The sequence below is a fragment of the Abramis brama genome (genome assembly GCF_963993115.1).
Source record: "Abramis brama genome assembly, chromosome: 21".
Taxonomy (NCBI): Eukaryota; Metazoa; Chordata; class Actinopteri; order Cypriniformes; family Leuciscidae; genus Abramis; species Abramis brama.
In genome coordinates this window covers 14,035,492-14,048,892 of record NC_139983.1, presented here as the reverse complement: position 1 = coordinate 14,048,892, position 13,401 = coordinate 14,035,492, and the positions used below count along the sequence as shown (strand labels likewise).

Genomic DNA, 13,401 nt, shown 5'->3' with positions numbered 1-13,401 from the left:
ACTGTGAAATGTGTTATTAGGCTATTTTATGTTTATATATTATATTTTTTATGTCAACAGATTAACATTTATTTCACGACACCGCCCCTTTCCGACGTATGGTCCTCGCGTGTCACGTGACCGCCGTCGGTGGAAGCAGCATGGCGTGTGTGAGCGCGGAGCTCCTCCAAAAACTCTACTTTATTTGCACTTAGTTCGTCTTTATATTCAATCCATCAAAGGCGACGTGCACGTATTGAAAGCTGGAATAACACTCGCAGCATGGACGAAGGGAATAAACTCCAGTTCCCGTCCCTACCCGCCGCCAAAGAAGAGCAGCTGGTATGTTATGAACATTAGCGCAGTGCTAACAACTGCTGGATCACAGTCACTCTTCAATATGTCTGTTTTAAAGCATTGCCTGTCTGACTAGTATGTGTCAGTGCATGAATAAATACAGAGGTCTTTGCTGTCATTTTAATGGATAATATAGCTCTTTAACTCTTTGCGGTGAGCGGTTAGCTTGTACATTCAGTGGCAGTGTACAAGAATAACAACAACTCAGAAATCTGCAACATAGCTCATTACAAACGACGACCTGGGTAGTATGTGTTATGATACGCTGAATAATGTGTGAATAATCCGATAAATGAAACGTATTACCCTTTATTTATACGTTTAGACACTACCAATCACATTACTTGTCACTAACCTCCATTACGAGACTAATATTGAGTATAGTCAACTACAACAAAAAATAACCCATTTAATTGGCAATATACTATTTTTTTTAAAACTTTAATCTTAATAAAACGTACATTTCTAAATAATTAAAGTCTTCTGTGGAAGCATATTCTATGCACACACAAAGACTTGGCCAATGCATTGCAAGTGTATGATCCCTATTGTATGCATACTTCAATCAAGTGCCTTCTTGCTCCCATGCTTTATTTAGGTCTAACTTGAGCAATAAACCTGACAGAAACTGATTAAGTGAGAAAGTGTAAACCTTGTTTAAAAATGTCTGTCAAACCGATTATTAGTAGTTAGATGATGATAAGTTTTGTTCCTGTATTGGGCTGCAGTTTATGGTGATACTTTTCTGTTTTTTTGTTACTGTAAGAATGCTTTTAAAAACTGATAATCTGATTTTACAATCCCATTTCTGCAGGATTGGGCGTATCCAATGAGAAGAGAGATGCAGGTGATCATGAAAATAGACTTTGCACATGATTGTATATCATTATCTATTGTTATGGCTTTTGTACAGTACAGGATATTATTTTGTTAGTACAAACATCCAGTACTTTTGCATGTTTTTGCTATTTATTTTTTACTGTCAGCACCTTCAATATAATTTTTTTGAAAATATTTCAAAATATGCAGTTTCATATCTCATTCTCATCAAATGATCACTTTTTCCACTTTTACTAAAACTACATCTGATGTACTGATTTAGGAAATCCTCCCAGGCTTGTTTCTTGGGCCCTATTCAGCTGCTATGAAGAGTAAGGTACTGTAGAGATCTGTTCTCATGCATCATGATGAAAATAATCTGTGCCCGGTTTCCTGTAATAATTCATCCTCTCTTTCAGCTCTCAATGCTGGAGAAGCAGGGCATTACTCACGTCGTGTGTGTCAGACAAGACATTGAGGCCAACTTTATAAAGCCAAACTTTCCCCATAAATTTAGGTATTTCGATTTCTGGTAGTCCTTTGTTCTATGCACATATGCGAGTTGTACTCAATATAAAGGTCCACTATTTCTAACCTCTGGTTTACTTTACTTCTTTGTTTATAGGTACCTTGTTTTAGATATAGCAGATAACCCTGTGGAAAATATAATTAGATATTTCCCAATGGTAAGCTGGCCTTTATTTATATAGTTTGTTATAAATGCTTTTTATTTGGTGTGTGATACTTTTGTCTAATTATGATTACCTGATTTTCTCTCTGTAGACTAAAGAATTTATTGATGGATGTTTAGAGACGGGGGGTAATGAATGTTTTTCCATATTAATCTTGTGTAGTAATGGCAGCATTGATACGAGTACAAACTTTATACTAAATATACATTCAATACTAGATTTTCTCATCCATCTTGCACATTTTTGTGTTGCAGGAAAGGTACTTGTTCATGGAAATGCAGGGATATCAAGAAGGTTCATGATCTTTTTTTATTATTTATGTTTATAAAAATAATTTATTTTGACTGTCTCTTTTTGGATTTTTTTAAATTATTTTTAAAAGAATCACTTTTGGGGATGTGGTTTGATTTTACTTAATGCATCTAATTTATTTTTTATTTTTTTCAGCGCTGCCTTAGTTATTGCCTACCTTATGGAGACATTTGGTGTAAAATACAGGTAATAGAATTTAACAGTTCACACATTTCCAAAAATATTAATACATGATAATACGAGTTTGACTTGAAGCAAGTTGTGGATGCACTGATATGAAAATTTTGGCCAATGCCGATAATTTTGGCCAATACCGATAATTCTTAATATTTGAAAGCCGATAACTGATATATTGGCTGATAAATCTAAATCCAAATTTTATTTTATTTTTTCTGATTACTAAAACAAAAGTCTCACCATTAAATCCATATCCCAAGCACACAATTATAATGATGCTCTCATTATAATTTTATGTAGCCTATATGACAGACTTGCCCTGCACATGTTGCAATTAACTGTATTTTCCTTTTTGAAGTGATTTCAATCATATTTCAAGCAATTCAATATCATCATGGTGAACAGTGCACATCTGAAGTGCCTCAGCTGAAGGAAATAATCCATTATTTATCAGCTTTAATATATCTGGCAAATTTTCTTTTCGGGCTCATAACGATAACATTAAAAATGAGAATTTATCGGCCGATACCGATATGGTGGCCAATATATCGTGCATCCCTAATTGTGTCATATATTATATCTTTTCAGGGATGCCTTTAGTCATGTACAGGAGAGACGGTTTTGTATTAATCCCAATGTTGGCTTCGTTCATCAGCTACAGGTATGATTTTAAAGTAATCTCAGCATTAATAATTCATTCAACATTAAGTGCTATAGCTGTTTTATATACAAACATGCATAATAAATGTGTGTTCTTTTTGTTTTCATCAAGGAATATGAAGCAATATATCTTGCAAAGCTAACCATCAAGATGATGTCACCCATTCAGTTGGGCAGGTCTTTCTCCATCCAAGCTGGGATGCCAGGTAAGAGAACAATATTTTATGGCCCAGTGGTCATAGTCAGTTTGTAATAGTTGAATTATTTCTACTAGTGATGCATAGTATAACAGTACCGTATCCAGTCCCTCTAGGATTTTGCATTTCTGTGATCGCAGAATTGAACGCAAAATCAAGCAAACTCTGTTTTTTCAAGCAATTTTTCTAAATTGCCACAGATCTCCCGCAGATTTTCGACCTAGACACGTCGTGTGACGTCATCATAGCGCACATTCAGCCAAAGCCCACTTCGAAGTAGGCTATATGCGTTAAATCACTAAACTTCTGTTTGTGCCGTTGCTTCGGCAATGCATGTCACTACCAGTCAGTCAACCACCGCAACCCCGCTCACGCTGAAAGCATCCATTTTCTCTCTTTCTCTTTCTTTCTCTTTCTCTTTCTCTTTCTCTTCTCTCTCTCTCTCTCTCTCTCTCTCTCTCTCTCTCTCTCTCTCTCTCTCTCTCTCTCTCTCTCTCTCTCTCTCTCTCTCTCTCTCTCTCTCTCTCTCTCTCTCTCTAAGCGTTATAATGGAAGTCAATGAGTATATTTTTTTGGAAGTCCATCAAAGCGCATCCATCCATGATAAAAGTGCTCGAAACGGCTCTGGGGGGGGTTTAATAAAGGCCTTCTGAAATGAAGCGATGCGTCTGTGTAAGAAAAATATCCATATTTAAAACTTTATCGACTAAAATAACTAGCTTCCTGCAGACGGCTGTACGCAAGTCGACTTGCACTAAAAGAGCAACCCTTGAACTTGACGCACAACGTAATGACGAACGCGGTTGCCCAGCCCTGTTTGTTTGAACCGCGAGAGGCGTCAAAGCTTACGCTACTCCTACATCCTACGTCATACATGCGTCACGGGTTACTCTTTTGGCGTAAGTAGACTGTTTGGTGTTACATTTGAAATAAAATGTTGAAATTTATAATTTTTAAGTTACTGTTAAATCTTTGGCAATTCTCAAAATGAATATTCGTTTTTCATACTGTGCATTATAATGTTGCAATGCCTAAATTCATTAGTAGCATTTACAATGATTGTTTTTAGTGTTTAGAGCTAACTTTTATTTTGATGAAATAGTGCAGAATTTTCTATCTTGTTCTTTTATTGTATATTGTCAATTTCTTTGCATTTATTTGACTCTGTTTTTGTTGTTGGCTTCATTTGATTAATGGTTGTTAGTAGTAACTCATTCGTTAGTCACTTCAGATGAAAACATTTGCTAAATAAAAATCTGTGGTGGTGGTGATAAATTATATGGTCTATTGTACTATAAGACTTGAGATGTGTTATTTGTAGAGGTGTGAATCTTTACTTGATTCAATTTGATTACGATTTAGAGGGAAGCTATTCGATTATAACATGATTCTTGATGCATAATGTATTTAACAAAAACATTCAAGAAATAATAAGAAATTGAATAATCAAATGTAAAAATAATCAATCTTAAGTGTATTTATTACAAATAAATAGATTGTTATTAAAGCTACAAAAATGTTTCAGTCAAAAGCAAGTGATATACGCAACTTTTTATATATATTACACACAAAAAATGTACTTGCAATAAAACGGTACATTTACATTTTCACCTGAGATTTGGAGCCAAATTACAGGGGGGAGAAAATGACTTAAGAAAGATGGCATCATCATTTTATTTTTACGCAGAGATTAGTAGGTCTATTAGTTAAATCTGTTTAGTTTAGCAATCTTTGTTGCATTTATATGCCAACAGTGAAAGTTCAAAAATGGGAAAAAGCACTTCTAGTGTTTTTTGTCCCAAGTTTGTATGCCTGTAACTCAAGAAGTATTAAAATATATAGCTTAATATCCTTTTAGATTTGGGTTCTTAATAAACATTTATTTTGGTATCTTCATTTTAAAGGTCCTATATTGTACAATGCTAGAGATATGGAGATCTTAATGTTGGCACCATGAGTAAATTGGTCAATTGCACACATTTTCAGTGGTCAAAAAACAAATGTGGGTCACTTTGCATACAGTTGATATTTTTTTCTTTTAAAGAGGAATATCTGAACAACAAATAATGTTGAAACTAGAAATGTATCTCGTATTTTTGTAGAAATGTATCTCGTTAACCTGTGATGTAAATCAAGCTTTCAGTGTTGTTTATATGTCTATGTGGTGTTTTTAATGTGCTTTAAGACAAACCATGTGCATATTCATAAGTCAACACCATTGCAGAGTATTTTCTCCTTAAAACTGCAGTGAACCAAAGACAGTCTCTAAAACGCGGTTTGAAATCGCTGGTGTTGTGACGTCACAAACTACCTTGTAACCAATCACATCAATGGGTGGATCTCTGAGCTGGTGTGAGTGGAGGTGGGGCCAATTAGCATATTCATAGAACCGCATATACTAAAGGAGGCAAGGGTGTTGTTACATTCAAGCTATTTTAAGTCATGACGGATTTTTTTTTTTCAAGGAAAAAAATGTTTAAATGTCTTTGGTGATCAAGGATGAGTTTTAATGGATAAAATGACTGACTACAGGGGGACTTTAGCACAAATGCATAGAATATACCTGTCTGAGTGCCATAAATATTGTTTTTTCAAAGTTTGCATGCATGTAACTCTATAAGTATTAGAGAGATTTCAATATCCTTCTAGATTCTAATTATTTTGGTCTCTTCATATTTAAGGTCCTATAGGGTTCAATCACATAGATATTGGTATCCCAATGTGACTGCATGTTCAAATAGTTGAATTTTACCATTTTCAACAGTCAAAAACCAAATGTGGGTAACTTTTCAAATAGCTGATACTTATTGTGTTTAAAAAGGAAAGTCTGAAGAACAAATACTGAAACAAGAAATGCATCTTATTTCCCTCTTAAGTAAAGAGTGCCAAAAAATATATATATATTTTTAAGTTTACATGTCTGTAACTTAAAAAATGTTAAAGACATCTTAATATAATTTTAGATTCTTATTCATTTGAAACTTTTCTTTTGGAATCTTAATTTTTAAGGCCCTATATGGTTCAATCCCAGAGATATTGGGATCGCTGCCTATTTTAACTCTTGGTAGCTTCAGAAGCTGTTTAAATGAACAATATTCTTTTTGATATAATATAATAAAAATTCTTATAAATACATGTTTGAGAGCAAGTTAATGTGCCTTAACCATTTTCAGTGGATTTTTGGAACTCAGAGAGGTGTGTTGTATGCAGTTGTTTTGATAGAGGGGAACAAGACACATTTCTAGTTTCAACATTACTTATTCTTCAGACATTCCCCTTTAAATGCAACAAGTATCAGCTGTATGCAGAGTAAACTGCATTTGGTCTTTGACAATTGAAACTGTGTAAAATACAACAAATTCAACATGGAGCCGCATTGAGATCCCCATATCTATGAGATTGAACCATAAAGGATCTTAAAAATTAAGATTTTAAAAGAAAAGTTTAAGAACCAGAATCTAAAATCATATTGAGAGATCTTTAATACTTTTTGAATGACAAGCACGCAAACTTTGGAAGAACAATATTTATGGACACAGACAGGTATGTTCTATACAATTTGTTATAGATAGATAGATTGATGGTAGTTTTCTAGTTTCAACATTATTTGTTGTTCAGATATTTCTCTTTAACAGAAAAAAATATTAACTGTTTGCAAAGTGACCCACATTTGGGTTTTGACCACTGAAAATGTGTGCAATTGACCAAGATTTAACCAATAAGACCTACCAATCTCTGTGTAAAAATAAAATTATAATGCTGCCATCTTTCTAAAAATATTAACAAAATCAAAAAATTGAGCCGGTTGATTTGACACGGAAATGACCCAATTATATTCCACAGCTCTATTAAATTGTACATATTAGTAATATATGAAACTGCATTATTCTTAAATGCATTTGTTCACACTGTGACTGTGGGTGATTTCTTTCTTTTTTTTTTTCTACAGGAAGCCTAAAGCGAACACTAGAAGAGGATGAAGATTTTGGGAGTATGCAAGTTACAGCAGCACAAAATGGATAGGCTTTACTAAAAAAGTGCTTTACCACAGTGGACTTTTCTTTTTACATTTTTATTGGGATTAAAAATGTAAATATTTGTACAGAGGTTGGGAGGGAGAGACTGCTCCTCGTGACCCTTGGAGCTGGAGCTGGGGATGGTTTGATATTTTTTTTCTTTTTCCTTTTTGAGCTGTATGCACTGAAATTTTTTGCAGTTTTATAGTATTTAAAGCATTTTGCATTTGCAGCGGGACAGTATTGCAATAATGCACTTTTGATACTTGAATTACTGTTATGTTTATGGACAGATTTGGGTTGGGGTGAGGGGGTATCAAAGGAATGCGACTCACTGCCATAGAAATGAAATGGTAGGATGAATCAGTCGTAATGTAAGGAATGAATAAGGAAATACGTTTTGCCATAGAATTAACATCCCACTGCTCAATAAAAGATGGCTACTTACACGTGTTTTCAATGTTATCATTCCCCGGTGGAAAGATATGTGACTGCTTATGATAGAAATGTTGGGTGTGGATAGATTTCTAATGATAATCCAACTTCACTGAAATACAATATGAACTTAATATTTTATTGTTTCTAACCCTTCACCCACTTGTAATTCAATGCTTTTACATCAATTATAAAATGTAACGGTTATAAAAGGAAATATAACATCACTGCCACATATTTAGTTGTTGACTGACACATGACAAAGTATTTAGATGCCCTTTATTTGTCGGCTTTTAGTGCAAGTACAAAAATAAAGGCATAGCGTACAAAGATGTGCTTTCATTACATCAGGATATATTTCAAAATAATTTATTTTCCTTCAACTAGGTTTGACACAACTAATGATTCACCATCACCAGTGGCTAAGACGAGCCAAAACTGAGAAAATACATGAGCATAATAAATAAATGTAAACCATTTTTTTATATTAATGATCTCTACGTTGAAGATGAGTACCTGCAAGAGAAATTGAAATAAGATAAAATAGATTCAATACCGGACTAGCTCCTTGCATTAAAACTGTGATTTGAGTTTTGGTATTTTTTTTTTAAGCATAAAGCACAAACCACAGCATTAACATGAAGTAAAAGAGGGAAATATGCCTTAAACAGTTTTGTAAATTGTTTGAAACCGTTGAATTAAAAATGCTTTCACTATAACAAAAAAAAAAACATGTATAGAAATCTTTACATTAGAAAATATTCAAGTACATAAGCCCTTCTCCTTTAAAACAAAACAGAACACAGTGTAAACCACATAGTCCGTATATGATCAGATCTGATTTCTATAGCTTTCTCTGCAAGTGCTTGATGTTGACTTTTAGAAAGAACGTTCATGAATATGCACATTGTTCTGTCTTGCGGTGAATTCAAAATGCTTCTTTCACAATATTTTGTTATCGTTACTCGTCACCAAATGATCAAGTTTATTTAATTTTTTTGCTGGCTAAAAGTGAAAACTTGGAGGTAGTCTGATCTAAGATTCTCAGAGAATAGAACAGATCAAGAGTTCTAAAGCAAACATTCCGTGATGTTCGAGATTCTTTTGGATTCAGTCAAAGAACCGGCACTGCATGTAAGCCTCATCTGAAGAGGAGTAGCCAAACTTTTTATAAAATTCCACATTTTTCGGCGCACACTCCAGTGTTACTTTGTAGCACTGCAATTTTTTGCTGAGGAGAGTCAATGTTGATACCAACCTACAAAACAAACAAAATACGATATTCAAACATTCACTTTTGATACAGATGCGTTGAAAGAAAATACAGTATTCCTTAATCATGCAAAATTAGTGTTGTTAAAGTGTTTTTAAAACCCAAACTCACAGTTTTCCCAGCTGTTTTCCTCTGCACACATCACTCACAACCACTTCTTCCACACGCCCCCTCTGCCAGGACAAAAAAACTAAATTATATTACGTGTTATATGAATATATGCACTCTGAAAATACAGATTTAAAATGTATTAAAGTACCTTTGCACAAGCGTGGATGAATTTGTGCTCTATGATAAGTGTTGCCGTGGCAACAATTTGTCCAAGATTCGTGTCTTCCACCACTATGACATAATAGTCTCCAGATTTCTTCATATGTTCAAAATTTGCTGAAATTTTTTTTAAAAAGTGAGTTTTTTTTAATAGTTTATTTTAAAAAAACTAAAAAACATATAGACCTTATGTAGCCCCGCCCTCTTTTCAGGGCTGCGCTCGTTGTGTTCTGTCTTCCGGTTTGTATTCCTACAGTATGAAGGTAAGATCTTACGGATTTATGAATGAATCGCTCATTTTAAAATGACATTTGGTATGATATCCTCTTACATTACAATGCTCATGATAACTTTTGTAAACTCTACAATAAGTAAATGCACTTCACCAGCTAATTACTCTTCGACAGTGATGCCATAGAAATACGGAAGTTCAAACACACACACACACACACAAAGATGGCTGCACGCTTGTTTCTCTGGCACATAAGGTCTATATGAAGAACTGTGAGATGTTTTGAGTTAGGAACTTGCAGAACCTTTGAACTGTTCTTCTGTGACATCCCCAGCCACCGTGAGCTGTGATAAGACCTTGTAGAAGCCTACAAAAGGCATAAAGACAAACATTTAACATGATTGTTTGCACTAAAGTACTAAACGTGAGTGGGCAGACCAGTACCAGTACCTCTGTCTAGGTCAGCAGTACAGAGAGGACGGAGGACCAGACCTTCTCCAGGCTGAGACGGAGAAATGGGAGGCGAGAAGGAGACGGTGTTGCTGCTCCAGTCCAGCTCTTGGAGTAGAGAAGGATCAAACAGGGGCGTCTCGTCCAGCAACATTCCAGACGCCCTATAGTAAAATAAAATGGTAGACAAATTTATCACAGATCAGGACTCCCTGTCAATAAATGTGTTACTGGTAACATTTTATTTGGACTTTGACCATCCAAACATTTACAATTCAAAGTCAAACTTGTGTACAGCTGCAGGTGCCTGTGCATGAAATCATCAGACCTTCTGTAATAAAATACAAGACACGCTAGACTATTAGAGTTAACTAAAACCATAAATAAATTTGTTACTTTTTAAATAACGTTCACTAAAATATTAAAATAAATTAAAATAAATCAATATCATAGTCAAATAAGATATTTAAAAAATGATTTTTTTTTAGCTAGTTGCCAAAGGAAACAATTATCATTAAGTTGAACTTAAAATGAAACTATAAATAAATTTATACTACAGGGCTGTTGAATGCTTGAATCTGATTGGTTGAGGAACGTTCTAAGGTGTGCATTATTTTCAGGGAAACGCACAGCTAAAGTAGTTCCAGGCAGGTCTTGACCGCATTACAGTTCCATATCACTTCGCCTAGTTAACGGTAATAACGGAAAATAGGATACAATTCATAACAAGAAAAAAACATTTAGCCCCATGAGCTTGATCTGCAATTTTCAATGTCTAGCTTCACAATCAATGGAAACATGCAGTTTAATTTTAATAAATAAAGTATATAGGCCTAGTCCTATCTATAATCAATATAAAATTAAACTGAATATAGGCTAAATAAATGGATAGTCCTGCAGCACGGATTTTTATTGCAGATAATATAACAAATAAATAATTATTGATTGGCCTACTCGTTAAAAGGGCTTTGTGTTTCATTTATTTGGCTAGTCTACTGTCATCTGTCAATAATAGAAAAAAAGAATGAACGAATTAATTAAAACGAATTGAATTAATAAATAAATAATAATACTGACGCACATGCTTTTCTGTCTCATTATTGCAACATCTCTCTCTAATAACTGCATTAATAACTGCATAAAGCCGGGGACACACTTTAAGGCCGGTTATGAATGTAATTTGATACTTAAATGACTGATCATGCCCAAACGCGTGTTCAGCGCGTTCAGTCTGTGTTCAAAGTCGGTGTTTAAAATATGCTGCGATGAAAACAGTCAGAGAATGTGTCAGCTAGTCGTGTGTCCCCAGCATTAGTCTGCTATCAGCGGCTCAAACCTCCGTTACTAACTCTAAACTGACGTTTTGGAATTAGCAACGGAGGCATTGGATTAGATGCGTAAGAAATTAGTCCTACATACAAGAGCGTTTTAATGACAAAAACTTTACAAACGTCTTGAAATACATAATCTGAACAATGTTTCGAGGTGTGGTAACTGTAGTATAAGCGGAATAATTGACTTCAGGCCGTTGAATTATTAGAAAAATAATGCACACCCGAGGTGTAACGGCCACTCCGCTTCGCGTCGTGACCGCATTACCACCTCGGGTGTGCATTATTTTTCTAATAATTCAACGGCCTGTCGTCAATTATTCCTTACATAACCAAAACACTAAAAAAAATTGAAAACTTTAAAATTAAAATGGAAAATATAAAAAAAACATTAATTAAAATCATTAATCAAAACTATGATAGTATCTCAATGATAATAAGATACCTTATTATACCTATACCTTCTATCTTTCTTTTAGAAGTGTGTTGTAGTATTTGAGTAAATATAATTAGTTACTGTACTTAAAGGCTTAGCTCACCTAAAAATTTAAATTCTGTTTTTCACTGGCATGTCTCTTAGGTGTTCAGTGTTAATCAACTTTAAGCCTACATTCATTACGAGTACAATACTTAAGTACTGTTAAAATCAAATTAAAACCGCCGGTTTCACAGAGAAATCTTAAACCTAATCCCAGACTAAAATGCCTGTTTGAGCCGTTTTAACTGAAAGCAACTTGCTCTGATATCTTAAAATATGTCAGTACCATTGTTTTGTCTCAAGATGCACAAGAGTAATGTTTTTTTTTTAAAGGCACGTTTATAAAAGCTATTTAAATGTCCTAATTAAACTAAGGTCTAATCCTGGCTTAATCTAAGCCATGAAACCAGGCCAATAAGACTTTTTTTGGAATTGGTCACATGTAACTTCATGTCATTTTGTCTGTAAGGTATCTGAACTTTTACTCAAGTATAGTTTTCAGGTACACTTTACACCTGTTACAAATCAAAAATCCAAAGTATGACATCTTGTACAACATCCTTAAGTCTGTAGTCTAAGTTGTGTTCTCTGCATTTTCAAGAAAAGACAATATTTCAAGTAATGAAGTTTTTTTTTATCTCAAAGCAGTTTATGGCAGCCCCTAATAAATGAAACATTTAAATGACAAAGGTCACAATTCAGTGTAGAATAGAAAGTACATAATATCACGTCCAGGAAGTGATCAGATTTATTCCATATGCCTTTCATTGAAAAAAAAACCCAAAAAACCTACTGTTTTCTGGGGACGAAATCATCCCACATTCCCAATCTGTATCCCAAAATACCATCCATGTTCAATTAAATGATAAAAGAGCTCGCGATCAAACTGCTTTTAGATTCGTGTATCTGAGCTCGATTTGTCATTTACTTACGGAGACATTCGGATATTGACAGCGTTTGCTTTTCTAAAATGTTTGAATGAATCCTGGCACCTCGATTCCAGTAACAGTGATCCTCAATGTTCCAGCATGTCATACACTTCCTCCTGCGTTATTATTTTACACCACACGTATTCTAACGAGCCCCGCTTGTCACCCAATCACTGTTTGCTGTGGTTGGTCCGGTTGATAATCGACTTCTCAATTGTCCAATCGCAAACTTGCTGCAAGTACATCTGACCAATCATCGCAAATACTGATCAGATAAAGGGCGGGACCTGCGCGTCTCACCCCCTCCTCTCTCTGTCTGCGTGCGTGGAATATGACGTGGCGCGGGGTGGGTTGAACGGTTGAACGAGGGCGCGGTGCAATGACGTTCATATCCGTCTAGGGAAAGAAAAATATGTTTAGCAGGATAAACGTGAAGTTTATAAACTGGTTCTGTGATCTTAGACGTGTTGAATGTGAAAACTGACACCTTCTGGTTCGACAAGACTCAAGATTGAAATGAAAAGGTGTCTGTCAGTGTATTAGTTACCCACCGTGTAACCCACGGCAGTAAATAACTGTGGTAAATAAGTTAAGCCAAAATACTTCACGGTTAATACATATCGACACAGCGACAAACTGATAGGTTATGTAATACATGCACTTTACAGTGTGATGGCTATAATATAATGACATTTTCAATTTATATGTTACTTGCATAAATATTATTTCAGTCAGAATACACAGCTAATTTTGAATGTCTGTCAGATGGAAAGAATCAGCACCAGTTAACTTAC

At 34.7% G+C, this 13,401-nt stretch overlaps 2 protein-coding genes across 2 annotated transcripts; one reads left to right on the top strand and one right to left on the bottom strand.

The window, feature by feature from the left end:
* The first annotated feature begins 104 nt into the window (after window positions 1-104).
* Window positions 105-7,656, top strand: styx (serine/threonine/tyrosine interacting protein). Its single transcript, XM_084096642.1, has 11 exons — window positions 105-321; window positions 1,151-1,183; window positions 1,439-1,492; window positions 1,575-1,672; window positions 1,781-1,841; window positions 1,939-1,975; window positions 2,102-2,141; window positions 2,295-2,345; window positions 2,925-2,997; window positions 3,109-3,202; window positions 7,143-7,656. The coding sequence occupies exons 1-11, from the start codon at window positions 262-264 to the stop codon at window positions 7,214-7,216; spliced, it is 675 nt and encodes a 224-aa protein (XP_083952768.1). The 5' UTR covers window positions 105-261; the 3' UTR covers window positions 7,217-7,656.
* Window positions 7,657-7,906: 250 nt separating this feature from the next.
* On the bottom strand, window positions 7,907-12,844 carry gnpnat1 (glucosamine-phosphate N-acetyltransferase 1). The gene is made up of 6 exons (XM_084096643.1): window positions 12,611-12,844; window positions 9,870-10,033; window positions 9,724-9,786; window positions 9,177-9,304; window positions 9,029-9,090; window positions 7,907-8,902 (listed from the first exon to the last, which is right to left on the bottom strand). The coding sequence occupies exons 1-6, from the start codon at window positions 12,616-12,618 to the stop codon at window positions 8,755-8,757; spliced, it is 573 nt and encodes a 190-aa protein (XP_083952769.1). The 5' UTR covers window positions 12,619-12,844; the 3' UTR covers window positions 7,907-8,754.
* Window positions 12,845-13,401: the final 557 nt, after the last annotated feature.